Source organism: Primulina eburnea, chromosome 2 (genome assembly GCF_022965805.1).
Source record: "Primulina eburnea isolate SZY01 chromosome 2, ASM2296580v1, whole genome shotgun sequence".
Classification (NCBI taxonomy): domain Eukaryota; kingdom Viridiplantae; phylum Streptophyta; class Magnoliopsida; order Lamiales; family Gesneriaceae; genus Primulina; species Primulina eburnea.
In genome coordinates this window covers 30,176,475-30,193,094 of record NC_133102.1, presented here as the reverse complement: position 1 = coordinate 30,193,094, position 16,620 = coordinate 30,176,475, and the positions used below count along the sequence as shown (strand labels likewise).

At 39.2% G+C, this 16,620-nt stretch overlaps 1 protein-coding gene across 1 annotated transcript; it reads right to left on the bottom strand.

Moving 5' to 3' along the window:
• Positions 1 to 2,444: 2,444 nt before the first annotated feature.
• LOC140824200 (uncharacterized) lies at positions 2,445 to 2,915 on the bottom strand. The gene has a single exon (XM_073185796.1). It carries the CDS (start codon positions 2,913 to 2,915, stop codon positions 2,445 to 2,447), a length of 471 nt encoding a protein of 156 aa, XP_073041897.1.
• Positions 2,916 to 16,620: the final 13,705 nt, after the last annotated feature.

Genomic DNA, 16,620 nt, shown 5'->3' with positions numbered 1-16,620 from the left:
TGATGTACAACTCTGTGTACTAGGTCATGGTGAAAGTCTTCTTGATTAGTTGAAAATGTGTTGCTTTGGTAAGTAGATCGACTATCATCCAAATGGCATTATACCTTCCAACTATCTTGGGTAATCCTGTTGAAAAATCCATCGTGATGTTCTCCCACTTCCACTCGGGAAAAGGGAGCGGTCTACGCTTTCCTGTAGGTCTCCGATGTTCTGCCTTAACCTGCTGACATGTTAAGCACTCAGATACAAAGCGCAAAATATCTCGCTTCATGCCTGGCCATCAATACAAGGTTTGCAGATCCTTATACATCTTCATACTCCTTGCACTACAAGAAAAAACCAATTCAACATGGTACCTACGACAACGGTTTTTCACTTAAAACGTTGTCGTATACTTTTTAACAACGATTTTAGTGAAAACCGTTGTCGTATAGCTTTTTTTTAAGCAAAACACAACGGTTTTTTAGAAAACAGTTGTCTTTTGGGGGGGTCAAATACAACGGTTTTCTAGAAACCGCTGTCTTTAAGCATTTTTTTAGTGTCAAATACAATGGTTCTATAAACCGTTGTCTATTACCGTGTTTTTTTGGACAATCGACAACGGATTTAGAAAACCGTTCTCGATTAACGTGTTTTTTGGACAAACAACAACGGTTTTATTGAACTGTTGCCATATTTAGCGACGGTTTTGCTGAAAACCATCGCTATAGTGACGGTTTTTAGAAAAACCGTCGCATTTTATAAATTAGCAACGATTTAATAAACAACCTTCGCTAATAGCGACGATTTTTGCTTAACCATCGCTAATGACGACGGTTTTTTCTTAATTGTCTCTAATTGCGACGTATTAATAAATAATTGTCACTAATAGTGACGGTGTCTATTTAATTGGTTCGCATGAGCAGAATTTTCCAGCAGCTTCCTAGGATCGTTCGAGGGTTTTAATTGGCTTGAATTGGGTTGCATAGGGTATGGTTAGGTGTGAATGAGCTATTGTTCGAGTTTGGTTAAGATTTGAGTCGATTCAGATTAAAATCGGGATGTACGGTTAAGTTTTAAAACGAATTGGGAAATTAATTGATGAGATTAATTTTACATCTAAGAAATGTTTATGAGTGTATTTTAAGGTGTCATGTTAAGTTTAGAGATGAAAATTTTATGTTTAAAATTTGGGAATAAAATATTAAGTTTTAAATTTATTCGGGTTAAAAACGCTTCATGGTTTAGCCATTAAGTTATTAAATCGGAACGCTTCATGGTTTAGTCATTAAGTTATTAAGAAAAACATTAGATGACAAGGTTTGCGTCTAAGAAAAATATTAAATGAAAATTTTAAGCTTATAGGATGATTTGGTAAAGGCTCGAGTCAATAAAAATAAGAAAAAGTCAAAATCGGGATTTTAGCGTCCAAGGGTAAAATTGTCATTTTGCGTCCCGTGTAGTACGAAAGACTTGGCAGTGCCCCAAAGAATCATAATACATGCTAAATGATATTTTAAAATATTTGTGATGAAAATATGAAATTTTATGATTTATGATAAAGTTGTTCAATTTTTAAATTTTTATTTATTGTGATAAAAAGGATATGGTATATGATTTTTGGGAATATCGTGAAGGAAATGACTCAGAGGGAGCCTGTTTACTGAAAAAGGCCCCAGAGACAGTCCAACGATCATATTTCAATTTTATGTCGGCGCCTAGTGCATGTCCCCTTGCGCAATGGTGAGCTAAGATTGATCAGTCGACCAGAGGATAAAGCTTGTCACTTTTAAGGATCAAATTTCACACAAAACGATAAATGATGGAAAATTTTATTATTTAATGATATATAATTACAAGATTTTATGCTAGCTTATTTTACTAAAAAAGATTTATTTTAAAGCTGCATGTGCTTGTATATGTATTATTTGTTATGTGTGGTTAGAATGTACTGAGTCATTAGACTCACTAGGTTTGGATGGTTGCAGACGATGATGATTTTGAGGGAGTCACTGACGCTTGAGTGGATCGGGTTCGGAAGTACACTCTCGAGGACATTTATTTTCCGCACTTATTTAGCGTTTAAAAGTTTTACGAATAGATTTTGAGGATTGTCTATTTAGATATTTATGTTTTATTTTGAAATTCAATTTTGGATTAATTTTAAATGTTGACGCATTATTTTGGCGGTTGAAGATTTATAGAATTTTTATGCATTTATAATTTTTGAAAAGCTTTGTGGGTTTTAATTAAAGGTTTCAAATTTGATACAGAAAAAAAATTTAGTAGAATTATAAAGTTTAAAAGTAGTGAACGTTTCACAAATGGTACCGGTGCGACCCATGGAGAAAAACTAGGGCGAATAAAACCCTTTTCCAGCAAATCTTGAATCTGATCTTTCAATTCTTTCATCTCTGCTGGTGCTAGGCGATAGGGTGCCTTAGAAATCAACATTGTACCCGACATCAGCCAATGGAAAAGTCCACCTCTCTGTCTGATGTAATTCCAGAAACGTCCTCAAGAAAGACGCTAGGAAAATCTCTGACGATCTCGACATCCTCTAGTCTCATACTGAATAGCTCAAATACTGACACAATACTCGCCATAAATGCTTGGCAGCCTCTCTTCATCAATTTCCTAGCACATATACAGTAAATGATGTGTGACATCTGCTTGTTCTTTGCTGTCTCAAAAATGAAAGATTTTCTGCTGGGCGGTCGAATAGATATTGACCTCTGCTTCGAAGAAAGCCAGTCCATGCCCAGGATGATGTCAAACTCAGGCATCGGTAGTTCAATAAGATTTTCCTGAACATCATTATTCTGCAATCGAAGTTCCAAATTCTTCACTATCCTCGGAGTAAACATCTGATCCCCGGAAGGAATCAAAACTTTGAAGCCCAAATCCACGGCCTTTGGTACAATTTCTAGCTGCATGACAAAAGTCTCGGATATAAAGGAATGTGTAGATCTTGAATCTAGCAGTGCATAGGAGGCTACACCTAAATAAATATCCTTCAGGCGACAAAATATGCCACCAAATCCGTTCAAGCCTAATAAATTTGAGAAACTCTATCGATAAACCCATAATTCTCGAAAAATCTCCAATTAAATCCTTAAGAATTCTCGAAATCACATATTTTTACCAACCAAATTATAAAATTAATGAATTCAACCTTTAAATCAATCTAATTAGAGAACGCAACATATTTTATTCAAAGTACTTGGTTCCAAAAGTAATTCTACTAACCAACTTAATATTTCATACAACCAAGGCAATTTTCAAAAGAAATGCTAAGCAAATTTGTTACCGATGATCAATGTCGAGTCGGGCTCTGATTCTACCTCCTCTGCATGCATGACATAGGCCCTACAAGTAGTAGGCCCCTTGTTCCTTGGCAGTCTGCAGCTTTGTATCTTTCTCTTTGTACATGAAGCACTTAAACGTCCCCCACTTGCATTTACTGTAATGAAAATAGTTGCACTGATTGCCTTGACTGCCTCTCCTCCTACTTTGGGGTACCTGTGTTGTAATGTCCAAGAAATTATATTTAAGTAACCTGAATGCATTCAATATAGGGTTTTATTTAAATTATGTTTTTATTTATTTTTATGTATTTAATGCATAATTATTGTATGATAGGATTCATTTTACGATTATTTTAAAAATTCTCGTATTAGGGTTTCTATATGTATTTCGAGCTCAATCAAGGAACGGAGGTCAGGGAATTATCAGGAAAATTATTTTTTACTACATGTTTAATTTTTATTTATTAAAATAAGGTGTTTTAAGTTTATTTTTCAAGAAATTGGATATTTTTAGACTTAGTGGGCTCATGACCCTTTGTAAACATTTTAAAATACAATTAGGGTCCATTAGCATTTTGTTTACTATTTAATTACTACCCTAAGTGTGGGGACCCGGACGCTAATCATGTTCTTAATCATGATTGGGACTAATTAATCAAGTATAATAAACAGGGTCTAATTTTTTTTAAAATGCGGAAGGTAATGGAATCAAACTCCTATACATATCAGTATAAAAGTGTAATTCTGATTAAATATACAATCATACATACTCAGGTTCAACAACTACTATTAAGTGTTTAAACCCTAGCTCTAGTCCAAGTCCGGTATCACCACTCTAATCTCGATCTGTCTTCACCTCTGTGACCCTGTACCTGTCCCACCTGTTGCCATGCACACATACAAACAAGACAACAGCCGGATAACTCCGGTGAGATATAAATATCCCAGTATAAACAATGTATTAAATGCAATCATATAAAACATATATAAAAGCATAAATAAACATCAAAACATGTATCTAATCTGATTACATGAATTAATGACTCGTGATCTAATCTTATCTTATCTCAAATCTAGGGATCACAATCTAATTTAGACTTTGGTATGCTGTATCGAGTGTGTCTGAGATAGACGTCGATCTACATCTGAAGCTCGTCGATACACCGTAAGTCTAGAGTCTTATCGGTTCTGAGAAAGACTCGGCGGTTCTGCCCTAGCTAGGCTGTCTGCCCTAGACTCGGACTCTGACTCTGTTCTAAGTCAATACATTAACATATCAATCTGATAATCTGCAAATATCAATGCAATAAAATAAAGTATGTGATTTAGGGAAACTCAAGTCAAACCTAACTCGAGTTGTGCAATCCCGAATCAACATTTATTTATACCTTTCTTGCTGTCGATCTGATACAATCAAAGTCTTGATTCAAAGTCTGTCACTGTTCAATCTGGCAATGACAATACCAATATTCTGTATCAATATTCTAATCAAATCACAACATCTCTGTTTTATCAACATCTGACAGTACAACAGTACATTCTTGCGACTACCTTCGCGCATATGCGCGAGACATTCTGCCTCGGCCCATAGCTTCTCGGGCACCCTCGCGCATGTGCGCCGCTTCCTGCCACGCATGTGCGCGAACTCTACTGGACCCGTCGCGCATGTGCGCATCTAGAATCGCGCATGTGCGCCAACCCTTCCGGACCACTCGCGCATGTGCGCGCGCATCTTCGCGCATATGCGCCGAGTGTTCTGATTTGCACCATGGCTTTCTGCCTTGCTCGCGCATATGCGCGCCTACTCTTCGCGCATATGCGCGAGACCTTCGGCTCTCGCACCAATGATTTCACATGCCGACTTTTAATTCGTGTCCCGGTTATCCCTTTACTAATCGTCTCGATTAGCCCTTTCGCAATCACATTAAATTAGTATTCAATAATTACGGATTAATAGGATTAAATTTACGGGCATTACATTTGTCCCCCCCAAGATACGATTTCGTCCTCTAAATCTCAAGCATTCAATCATATCAATAAGGAGTATATACACAAACTGTATATAATTTACAATCCTCTAAACAACTCTGAGAATTCTTGTCTCATATCTGATTCAGTCTCCCAGGTTGCTTCTTCAGTGCCATGACGAGTCCATTGCACTTTCACCAACAGGAATCATCTTCGTTCTGAGTTGCTTTTCTTTACGATCGATAATCTGGATCGGCTTTTCAACATAACTCAGAGATTCATCAAGCTCGGCCTCGTCTGGCTGAATAGCATGTGAAGCATCAGGAAGGTATTTCCTTAATAACGATACATGAAAGACATCATGTATCCCAGATAATGAAGGCGGTAGGGCAAGTCGATAGGCACGATCTCCTATCTTCTCGAGAATCTCATAAGGCCCAATGTATCGTGGAGACAGTTTCCCTTTCTTGCCAAATCTGACAACTCCTCTGAAAGGTGAGATCTTCAAAAATACTCGATCTCCTACGTCAAATACCAACGGTCTGCGTCTAACATTGGCATATTTGGTCTGTCTGTCTTGCGCTGCCTTCATTTTCTTTCGAATTAGCTTCACTTTTTCTGTCATATCTCTAATCATATCTGGTCCAATCTCAGGCACTTCAGAGATATCATCCCAATAGAGAGGGGATCTGCACTTCTTTCCGTACAACGCTTCAAATGGTGCCATCTCAATACTCGTCTGATAGCTGTTGTTGTACGAAAATTCACAAAGAGGCAGTGCATCTTGCCAATTAGTGCTGAAATCTAGCACTACTGCTCTCAGCATATCCTCCAGTGTCTGGATAGTCCGCTCTGACTGTCCGTCGGTCTGTGGATGATATGCGGTACTCAGATGTAGCTTCGTACCGAGAGCCTGCTGCAAACTCTGCCAGAAGTGCGAAGTAAATCGTGGATCACGATCTGATACGATAGACTTCGGCACTCCATGTAATCTGACCACTTCTCTGACATAGATCTCTGCCATCTGGTCAAATCTGTACGTCATATTGTACGGTATAAAACATGCGGATTTGGTCAATCTGTCAATCACGACCCAAATCGCATCACAACCTTTGGAGGAACGCGGCAATTGCGTCACAAAATCCATGGAAATGTGATCCCATTTCCATTCAGGAATGGACAAACTCTGTAATAATCCTCCTGGTTTCTTTCTTTCTGCTTTCACCTGTTGGCAATTCAGACATTTGGAAACAAATTCCGCAATATCATTCTTCATTCGTTTCCACCAAAACTGTCTTTTCAAATCATTGTACATCTTTCTGCCACCAGGATGAATGCTGAATCGACTGTTGTGCGCTTCTGACAATATCTGTCGTCTCAAATCTGAAACATTCGGCACAACCAGACGATTATTCACGTACAAAACGTTATCACGTACCTGATATTCAGATCGATGTCCTGCTCTAACCATCGATACTGATTTCTGTACATTCTGATCAACTTTCTGAGCTGCCTTAATTCTCATAATCAGCTCTGGTTCTACTTGTACCGTATAAAGTCTCAACGCTCTATAATCTGTTTCAAATTCTAATCCAGACAAACAGCAGTTTTCTATCAAATTTGAAACACCCATCGTCGATAAGGATAAAGAACATACCTTTCGACTTAGTGCATCCGCTGCTGCATTAGACTTTCCTGGATAGTATTTGATTTCACAATCAAAATCTTTAAGCAAATCAAGCCATCTTCGCCGTCTCATATTCAATTCAGATTGTGAAAAAAGATATTTCAAACTCTTATGATCAGAATATATCTCAAACTTCTCATCATAAAGATAGTGTCGCCATATCTTTAATGCAAAGACAATGGCTGCCAATTCTAGATCATGAATTGGGTAACGGGTCTCATGTGGTTTAAGCTGTCTTGAGGCATAAGCGATAACATGCCCTCGTTGCATCAGCACACATCCCAACCCTCTGTGAGAAGCGTCGCAATAAACCACAAAATCACCAGTACCGGAAGGTATAGTCAACACCGGTGCACTGGTCAACCTCTTCTTCAACTCCAGAAAACTGGTCTCACATTCTTCAGACCAAACAAATGGAGCATTCTTCTGAGTCAGCTGAGTAATTGGTTTAGCTATACTCGAGAAATCTTTAATGAAACGACGGTAGTATCCCGCTAAACCCATAAAACTGCGAATTTCGGGCACTGATGTCGGTCTTGGCCAAGAAATTACGGCTTCCACTTTACTGGGATCAACTGATATACCATCTCCAGATATAATATGACCCAGAAATACTACCTGTCTTAGCCAAAACTCACATTTCGACAGTTTAGCATATAATTTCTCAGCTCTTAAAATTCGCAACACAGTTCTTAAATGCTCAGCATGCTCACTCATATTCTTTGAATAAATCAAAATGTCATCGATGAAAATAATCACAAAATCATCGAGATATTTCTGGAATACACGGTTCATCAATCCCATGAATACAGCTGGAGCATTCGTCAGACCAAACGGCATGACAATAAATTCATAATGTCCATACCTGAATCTGAATGCTGTCTTTGAGATATCAGAATCTCTGACTCGCAGCTGATGATATCCCGATCTTAAATCAATCTTGGAATATACTGAAGAACCCTGCAACTGATCGAATAAATCGTCAATACGAGGCAAAGGATATTTATTCTTTACCATTGCCTTGTTCAGTTGCCGATAGTCGATGCAGAGTCTCATCGAACCGTCTTTCTTCCTTACAAACAATACTGGAGCACCCCAAGGAGAAACACTCGGTCTGATGTACCCCTTGGCCAGTAAATCTTCCAGCTGATCTTTCAATTCTTTCAGTTCAACTGGTGCCATTCTGTACGGGGCTCTAGAAATCGGTACTGTACCTGGCATTAGTTCAATGCTGAAGTCTATCTCCCTAACTGGAGGTAATCCCGGGATCTCGTCTGGGAAGACGTCAGCAAACTCACGTACCACTGGCAGCTCTGCCAATGCTGGACTCGACTTCAGTAAATCTACTGAATATACAAGGAATCCTTCCGCTCCTTTCTGTAACAGTCGAGTCATAGATAATACGGATACTAAAGGAATTCTCGATCTAGAACCCTTACCATAAAATTTCCACTCGTCAACCATATCTGGTCTGAATCTCACTATCTTGTGGAAACAATCAACAGTCGCTCTGTACTTGGTTAGCATGTCAATACCGACAATACAATCAAAATCTGACAACCCAAGTACGATGCAATCTAATTCAATCTCATGCCCGTCATACTGTAGTACACAACGCTTAACCGAATTCACGGATATCAAACCTATCCCCAAAGGCGAAGATACAGACACTATAGCAGCTAAAGACTCTACAGGAAATGCATGACTCAATGCAAATCGTTCAGAAATAAATGTGTGTGAAGCACCGGTATCAATTAGTACGTAAGCAGAGTAACCACATAAAGAACAGTTACCTGCCACCACGTCATCTGGTGCTTCCTGGGCCTGCTCCTCTGTCAAAGCGAAGACTCTGGCCTGCTGTCTCGGAGGCTGACCAACTGTCTGGCTTCCTCCTGGCCTCTGCTGTGACTGAGCTGGCGCTGGCTGAAATGTGTGAACAGCAGCTGATCGTCTCTCAGTCTGTGCTGCTGATCCTGATGACTCGGCCTCCTGAGATCTTTGCGAACCTCTCTGTGGACACACTTTAGCAAAGTGTCCCGGCTGTTTACAAAAACTTGCAACTACCAGTCACTCCCTGGCATTGCTCGGTTGCATGTCTTCCTCCACAAGTCTTGCAATAAACTCCAGTGTAACTCTGGCTCAGTCTGGAACCACCGGAGCTGGAAGAACTACTCCCCGATTTCTTGAATTGCTTTCCCTTATCTTTCAAAAATTCCTTCTTTCCTCCACTACTGCTGCCGCTCTCAAATCTGGGAGGTGGCTGCTGTGGTCTCGGTGCTGGAGGCACGAATGAAGCCTCTTTCTGTCTCATCAGACCGGCTTCTGCTACCTTAGCTCTGTTCAGGTCATCAGTAAAATTATCCGGTCGCCCTGTGTTCACCAATGTGAAAATATCGGGGTTCAGGCCATTGATGAACTGGTCAGCAGTAGCTTCCTCGCTATCAGCCACATGTGGAGCAAATTTCAGCAAGGAGGAGAATTTTGACACATACTCCTCTATGTTCATCTGTCCCTGCTTGAGGTTGGCAAACTCCGCCCCCTTATCCTTCCGGTACGACACTGGAAAGAATCGTTGATAAAATTCAGTTCTAAATATATTCCAGGTAATATTCGTACCTCTATGCTCCATGGCTCTCTTCCTCGTAATCCACCAGTCCTTGGCAACGTCGTGTAACTGGTGTCCAATTAACTTCACTCTCTTCTCATCTGTATATTCCAAGGATTCAAACAACATTTCTATATCATCGAGCCAACTCTCGCATTCCACAGCGTTCTCTGTGCCTCTCAAAGTCGGCGGATGAAATGACTGAAATCGTTTCAGTAACGTTTCCATTGGAGTCGGTGTGACATCCATTGGAGGATTGGATGTACTTCCCTGTTCTGGTACTCGTCTCGGAGGCATATCTAATAATCAAATAGATTAGTAACAGATACAACAATTCTGTTGCAATCCTCCTCTGATCATCTTACTGCTGATCTAGAATCAATACTGATCCAATCTCAATAAAACATATTACTATATCAAATCAGATAAACAAGTAACATGTAATAAAGCAGTAAGACATTCTAGCATTCAAAAGCAGGAAAGAAAACCTCAATCTTCCCCGCTCACTAGCCTCTTCTATCTTAATCTAAAGGATCTATCGATCAGATACCACCTGTTGTGGGGACCCGGACGCTAATCATGTTCTTAATCATGATTGGGACCAATTAATCAAGTATAATAAACAGGGTCTAATTTTTTTTTAAAATGCGGAAGGTAATGGAATCAAACTCCTATACATATCAGTATAAAAGTGTAATTCTGATGAAATATACAATCATACATACTCAGGTTCAACAACTACTATCAAGTGTTTAAACCCTAGCTCTAGTCCAAGTCCGGTATCACCACTCTAATCTCGATCTGTCTTCACCTCTGTGACCCTGTACCTGTCCCACCTGTTGCCATGCACACATACAAACAAGACAACAGCCGGATAACTCCGGTGAGATATAAATATCCCAGTATAAACAATGTATTAAATGCAATCATATAAAACATATATAAAAGCATAAACAAACATCAAAACATGTATCTAATCTGATTACATGAATTAATGACTCGTGATCTAATCTTATCTTATCTCAAATCTAGGGATCCCAATCTAATTTAGACTTTGGTATGCTGTATCGAGTGTGTCTGAGATAGACGTCGATCTACATCTGAAGCTCGTCGATACACCGTAAGTCTAGAGTCTTATCGGTTCTGAGAAAGACTCGGCGGTTCTGCCCTAGCTAGGCTGTCTGCCCTAGACTCGGACTCTGACTCTGTTCTAAGTCAATACATTAACATATCAATCTGATAATCTGCAAATATCAATGCAATAAAATAAAGTATGTGATTTAGGGAAACTCAAGTCAAACCTAACTCGAGTTGTGCAATCCCGAATCAACATTTATTTATACCTTTCTTGCTGTCGATCTGATACAATCAAAGTCTTGATTCAAAGTCTGTCACTGTTCAATCTGGCAATGACAATACCAATATTCTGTATCAATATTCTAATCAAATCACAACATCTCTGTTTTATCAACTTCTGACAGTACAACAGTACATTCTTGCGATACTGATAATACTATATCAGTCTATATCAATTCCAATAATTTACAATCAACCACTGTACCAATCTGATATCAATTATAATCAATTTCATTCTGAAATTCATAACAATTACATAACCAGTTCGTTTCTTAATCTGACTTCGATTCTACGCTGTCTAACATGTCAAGAACAACCTATATGACGTGTATTCAATTCTAACAACATCATATTTTCAAAACATGTCAAAACGTAACAAAACTTACGTCCCGTAGTAGCCTGCATTGATAGGAACACGGTATATATATATATATATACCACGTACATGCATAAGGCCGAGTGGCGCACCCGACGTGCAACACGTCTCGCGCATATGCGCGACTACCTTCGCGCATATGCGCGAGACATTCTGCCTCGGCCCATAGCTTCTCGGGCACCCTCGCGCATGTGCGCCGCTTCCTGCCGCGCATGTGCGCGAACTCTACTGGACCCGTCGCGCATGTGCGCACCTAGAATCGCGCATGTGCGCCAACCCTTCCGGACCACTCGCGCATGTGCGCGCACATCTTCGCGCATATGCGCCGAGTGTTCTGATTTGCACCATGGCTTTCTGCCCTGCTCGCGCATATGCGCGCCTACTCTTCGTGCATATGCGCGAGACCTTCGGCTCTCGCACCAATGATTTCACATGCCGACTTTTAATTCGTGTCCCGATTATCCCTTCACTAATCGTCTCGATTAGCCCTTTCGCAATCACATTAAATTAGTATTCAATAATTACGGATTAATAGGATTAAATTTACGGGCATTACACTAAGAACTCCCTAAACCTACTTTTCCCCTAGTAGACACCCACGCCTCCATCAGCCACTCTTTTCACAAAAATTTCAGCAGCAAGGTGCAGCAACTTTCGGCCATTGATAAATCCTTCAAGAAAACTTCTCCTCGGCTTCCTGTTTCATGTCCCACATGCGTACCTTCAAGATTTTGGTCATAAATCGATAAGGCACGTGTGTATTTTCGTTTCCTCTTTATACATGTCATAAGTATGCTGAATTTAATATATTCGTATGAGAATTTTGTGATCTAAACCATGAATACGTTTTTGCGAAAAAGTTAGATATGAAATTCGATTCCTTTGCATGCTGCTCACGTTTTTTTTGTACCATGTGCAAGGGGGCTACCGAACCAGGGTCCACAGGGGAAGAACATCTTCTTGTTAAAGATTTTTATCTGATGGAGTCATGATTTTGTCCATAGTAGTAGGAAAGGCCGATGGTTTGTGGCTTTTGGTTAGGGTTTTGAGTTGGATAAGGTTAAGAGTTGAGGGGCTCGGCCTAGGGAGAGCCCAACCAGGTCAAGGCAGAGGGGTCCAAACTGATGCCTAGGGGAGGTCCTTCATGGTGGCCTCATGCTAGGTGGAATTGGGAGTAGTTAGGGTCGGCCTTTTGGCATCTTCAGGGATGCTTGGGTGGCTGACTTCACGTCTTGTTTGAGGCTATGACCGTGGGGTTAGTAGGTCCAGTAGGGTCCTATGTTGGTCTAGGATAGGTTGTTTAGAAGCTGGTCCGTTCGGTCTTGGATTAGGGGAGAAATTATGGAGGGTAGTGCACCTAGTTTTTTCGAATGGGACTTTGCTGAAAATTCCAGCAGCTTGTGTCCTCATATTCGTGGGTTTTAGTGGGTTGGAAAATGTGGTTTAGGGGCTGGTAGAATGTATTTTAGGCATATTTTGAGTCTTGGGAAATTTGGTTATGTTTCGGATTCATTCGGGTTAAAACCGGTACCCAGACCAAGTTTAAAACAAACGGGTAAGTTTCGATATGGGCTCGATTTTATGTATAATAAATACTTTTAAACATGTTTTGGGATGTTTTAAGGAGTTTGGTAAGCTTCGGGTCGAAATTTAGAGGTCCAAGGGTAAAACGGTCATTTTGCACCCGGGTGGGATTTTAGTCCTGTCAACGCCTTGAGCACAAATTTATCATGTTTTTAAATGTTTATGCAACATTACCACGATTTTTATGAATCTATGAAATATACTTTGCATGCTTGGTTTTAAGAAAATTTACGCATGTGCATGATTTTGATAAGTGATGAAAATGATGATGTTTTGAAAGATGAGAATTAGTTGTGGCTATCAAAGTATATGTAAATGCTTAAGATGTATATGTAAATGCTGATGATGAGTCCTAGGCACAGTGGATGGGTAATACTGTCACTGATGTCCGACAACCGTCGGGTACCATGGTTTTATGTAAATGGATCCATCGTAAATGCTAAATGATGTACGAGAGTCACACTAATGAACTGAATTCACAAAAGAAAATTGTTGGGATCGGTTAGGGGGATTACCGTTGAACTACAAAGCTCGGTTCTTGAAATATTGAACACTGATGTATTAAATCGAGTTTGGTGTTCAAACCAAGCGGAAAATACTTGAAGAACACATTTTATCAAACAATTGGTATGCAATAAATTTGTATTTGAAGAACACATATAATGCTTCAACAATGCATCCTTAAAACAATAGAAATGCTAAGTAAATGCAATAAACAAATAGACACGAATTTGTTTATGGATATTCGGAGATTTCAAATGCTCCTACGTCACCTCGAACTTCTTCGACCTTGGGAAGGATCCACTAGAAGACTTTGATTTATACAACACTTTGTACAAACCCATTCAGCTAGGACTTACCCACTGTCTAAACTGAACTCATAGCACTCAAGATTGTAGGCAGCACCTCACAATCAGCATATTGTTTAATGTCTCATATGCAAAGACTACTTACACAAGTTTTACGTCTTTGTGCAAGACTCACTCAACTAATATTTAAACTTCAACTTTCTTGTATATGTGTGAGTGATCGTGTGTGAGGAATTTTCCTTTACGGTGTACATCTCAAATGTATCCTCACACAAAGGCTTGTGCTCTCAACTAGCTGATTTCTTCATGCTAACTGCCCATACTTTGAATTATCTTCAAAAGCTCTTGTTTGATCTACAATATGCTTGTATTTATAAGCACCAACAATGATATATACGTTAGACACAAGAATATGATCGTGTGGAAAGTTTCTGTACTGTTTCTAAAATTACAATGGTCAAATTCAGCTTGGTGAGCATTTTTCCGACTGGTCAACTCTGGTCAACTGGTCAACTCTGATCAACTCAATTGGTCATTCAGTTCAACTGGTCAGCAGCTGGTTCAGTTCAGTTCAGTTGGTCAACTGCTGGTTCAGTTCAGTTCAGCTGGTCAGCAGCTAAGTTAAGTTTATCTAGTCAGCAGCTGGTTCAGTTCAGTTCAGTTGGTCAACAGCTGGTTCAGTTCAGTTCAGCTAGTTCAGTTTATCTGGTCAGCAGCTGGTTCAGTTCGGTTCAGTTCAGTTGGTCAGCAGCTGGTTCAGTTCAGTTGGTTGGTCAGCTGGTCAGCAGCTGGTTCAGTTGGTTCAGTTTCAGCTGGTGTGCTGAAATCAGCCTAGCTGATTTCAGTTTGTGCAGAACCAGTAGCTTCATCGTCATTTATCAGTATCGTAAGCTTCGATTCAGACTTTGACTTCTGAAGATGATTTGTATATATTTGTCTTATCTTTCCAACGCATACTGAATCGCTTCGTTCGATAACCGAGCTGAGAGATATGACCAAAATACCGCAGCTGCTCAAACCCAGCTGATTGTTGTTTTCGTGTAATCAGTTCGGTAATTGAGTGATCAGTTAGACCATGATAACATCCGATTTTGCGCAACTGAAGTGAAGTACGACTTGTTCCAAATTTATTTTCATGTTCAGTCCAATTGGCAGAATGTCATTTGAATCATCCAGTTAAGAGATATCATCAAAACACCGAAGCTTGTTAGAAATTCAGTTTGTGCAGAATTCAGTTTCAGCTTGCTTCTTGTGTTTGCAACTTCACACTTGAGTAAATATGTTAGAAACACAATAACAAGTTTTGTTAACATCAAAATCAAGATTGCGAACATGAAATGTTCCAACAATCTCCCCCTTTTTGATGATCACAAAACTTGGATAAACAATCAACTCAACTAACATATTTCTCCCTCTTTTTGTGTGAATCAAAAAATCATATTTCAAAACATTTTAAACAAAATTTGCTCCCCCTAAATATTTAAAAATAATCTACTCATTAAAGTTATAATGATTTCTCCCCCTATATTTTTGAAATTTTGAAAAATGTAAAAGAAGAGGGATAACTAACCAATTTTCTCTATGGCTCATTTTAGGCTGCAGCACATATGCTCTGCATTCAACGAATAAACTGTAATTTCTTGTGCATAATTAGACTGCAAATTTTATACCGCTGTAAACCTCTACAAGTCTAGATTTCAACGCAAAAAGCGGTTTGTCATTTGGACACTTGAGCCAGGAGATATATCATTTTTCTCACGGTCGCTGCAAGCTGCGCGAAAATTCAGTTTTGCATATATATGTGTAAGAAATCTGAAATTTTTGAATTTTAACATCAAAATCAGTTTCAATGTTCTTTCAAGAACAACCTGCCCTGATATCACTTGTTGGGATCGGTTAGGGGGATCACCGTTGAACTACAATGCTCGGTTCTTGAAATATTGAACGCTGATGTATTAAATCTAGTTTGGTGTTCAAACCAAGCGGAAAATCCTCGAAATAATCCTTCGTAGAAACCGAATAAATATTTTGTAAACTATTTAAAATATATGCAAGTTGAATGAGTAAAAATATTTTAGTTGAAGTATTTTATCAAACACTTGGTATACAATATTTTGGAATTTGAAAAACACATAAAATGCTTCAACAATGCATCTTTAAAACTATGTAAATGATAAGTAAATGCAATAAAAAAATAGACACGAATTTGTTTATGGATGTTCGGAGATTTAAATACTCCTATGTCACCCTTCTTCCCCTTGGGAAGGATTCACTAGAAGACTTTGATTTATACAACACTTTGTACAAACCCATTCAGCTAGGACTTACCCACTGCCTAAACTGAACTCATAGCACTCAATATTGTAGGCAACACCTCACAATCAGCATATTGCTTAATGTCTCATATGCAAAGACTGCATACACAAGTTTTACGTCTTTGTGCAAGACTCACTCAACTAATCTTTGAACTTCAACTCTCTTGTATATGTGTGAGTGATCGTGTGTGAGGAATTTTCCTTTACAGTGTACATCTTAAATGTATCCTCACACAAAGGCTTGTGCTCTCAACTAGCTGATTTCTTCATGCTAACTGCACATGCTTTGAATCCTCTTCAAAAGCTCCTCTTTAATCTTCAATATGTTGTATTTATAAGTACCAACAAAGATATATACGTTATACACAAAAATATGACCGTTTGGAAATTTTCTGTACTGTTTCTGAAATTACAACGGTCAAATTCAGCTTTCTGAGCATTTTCCCGATTGGTCAACTTTGGTCAACTGGTTAACTCAACTGATCGTTCAGCTCAACTGGTCAGCAGCTGTTTCAGTTCAATTCAGTTGATCAACTGCTGGTTCAGTTCAGTTCAGCTGGTCAGCAGTAAGTTCAGTTTATCTGGTCAGCAGCTGGTTCAGTTCAGTTCGGTTGGTCAACAGCTGGTTCAGTT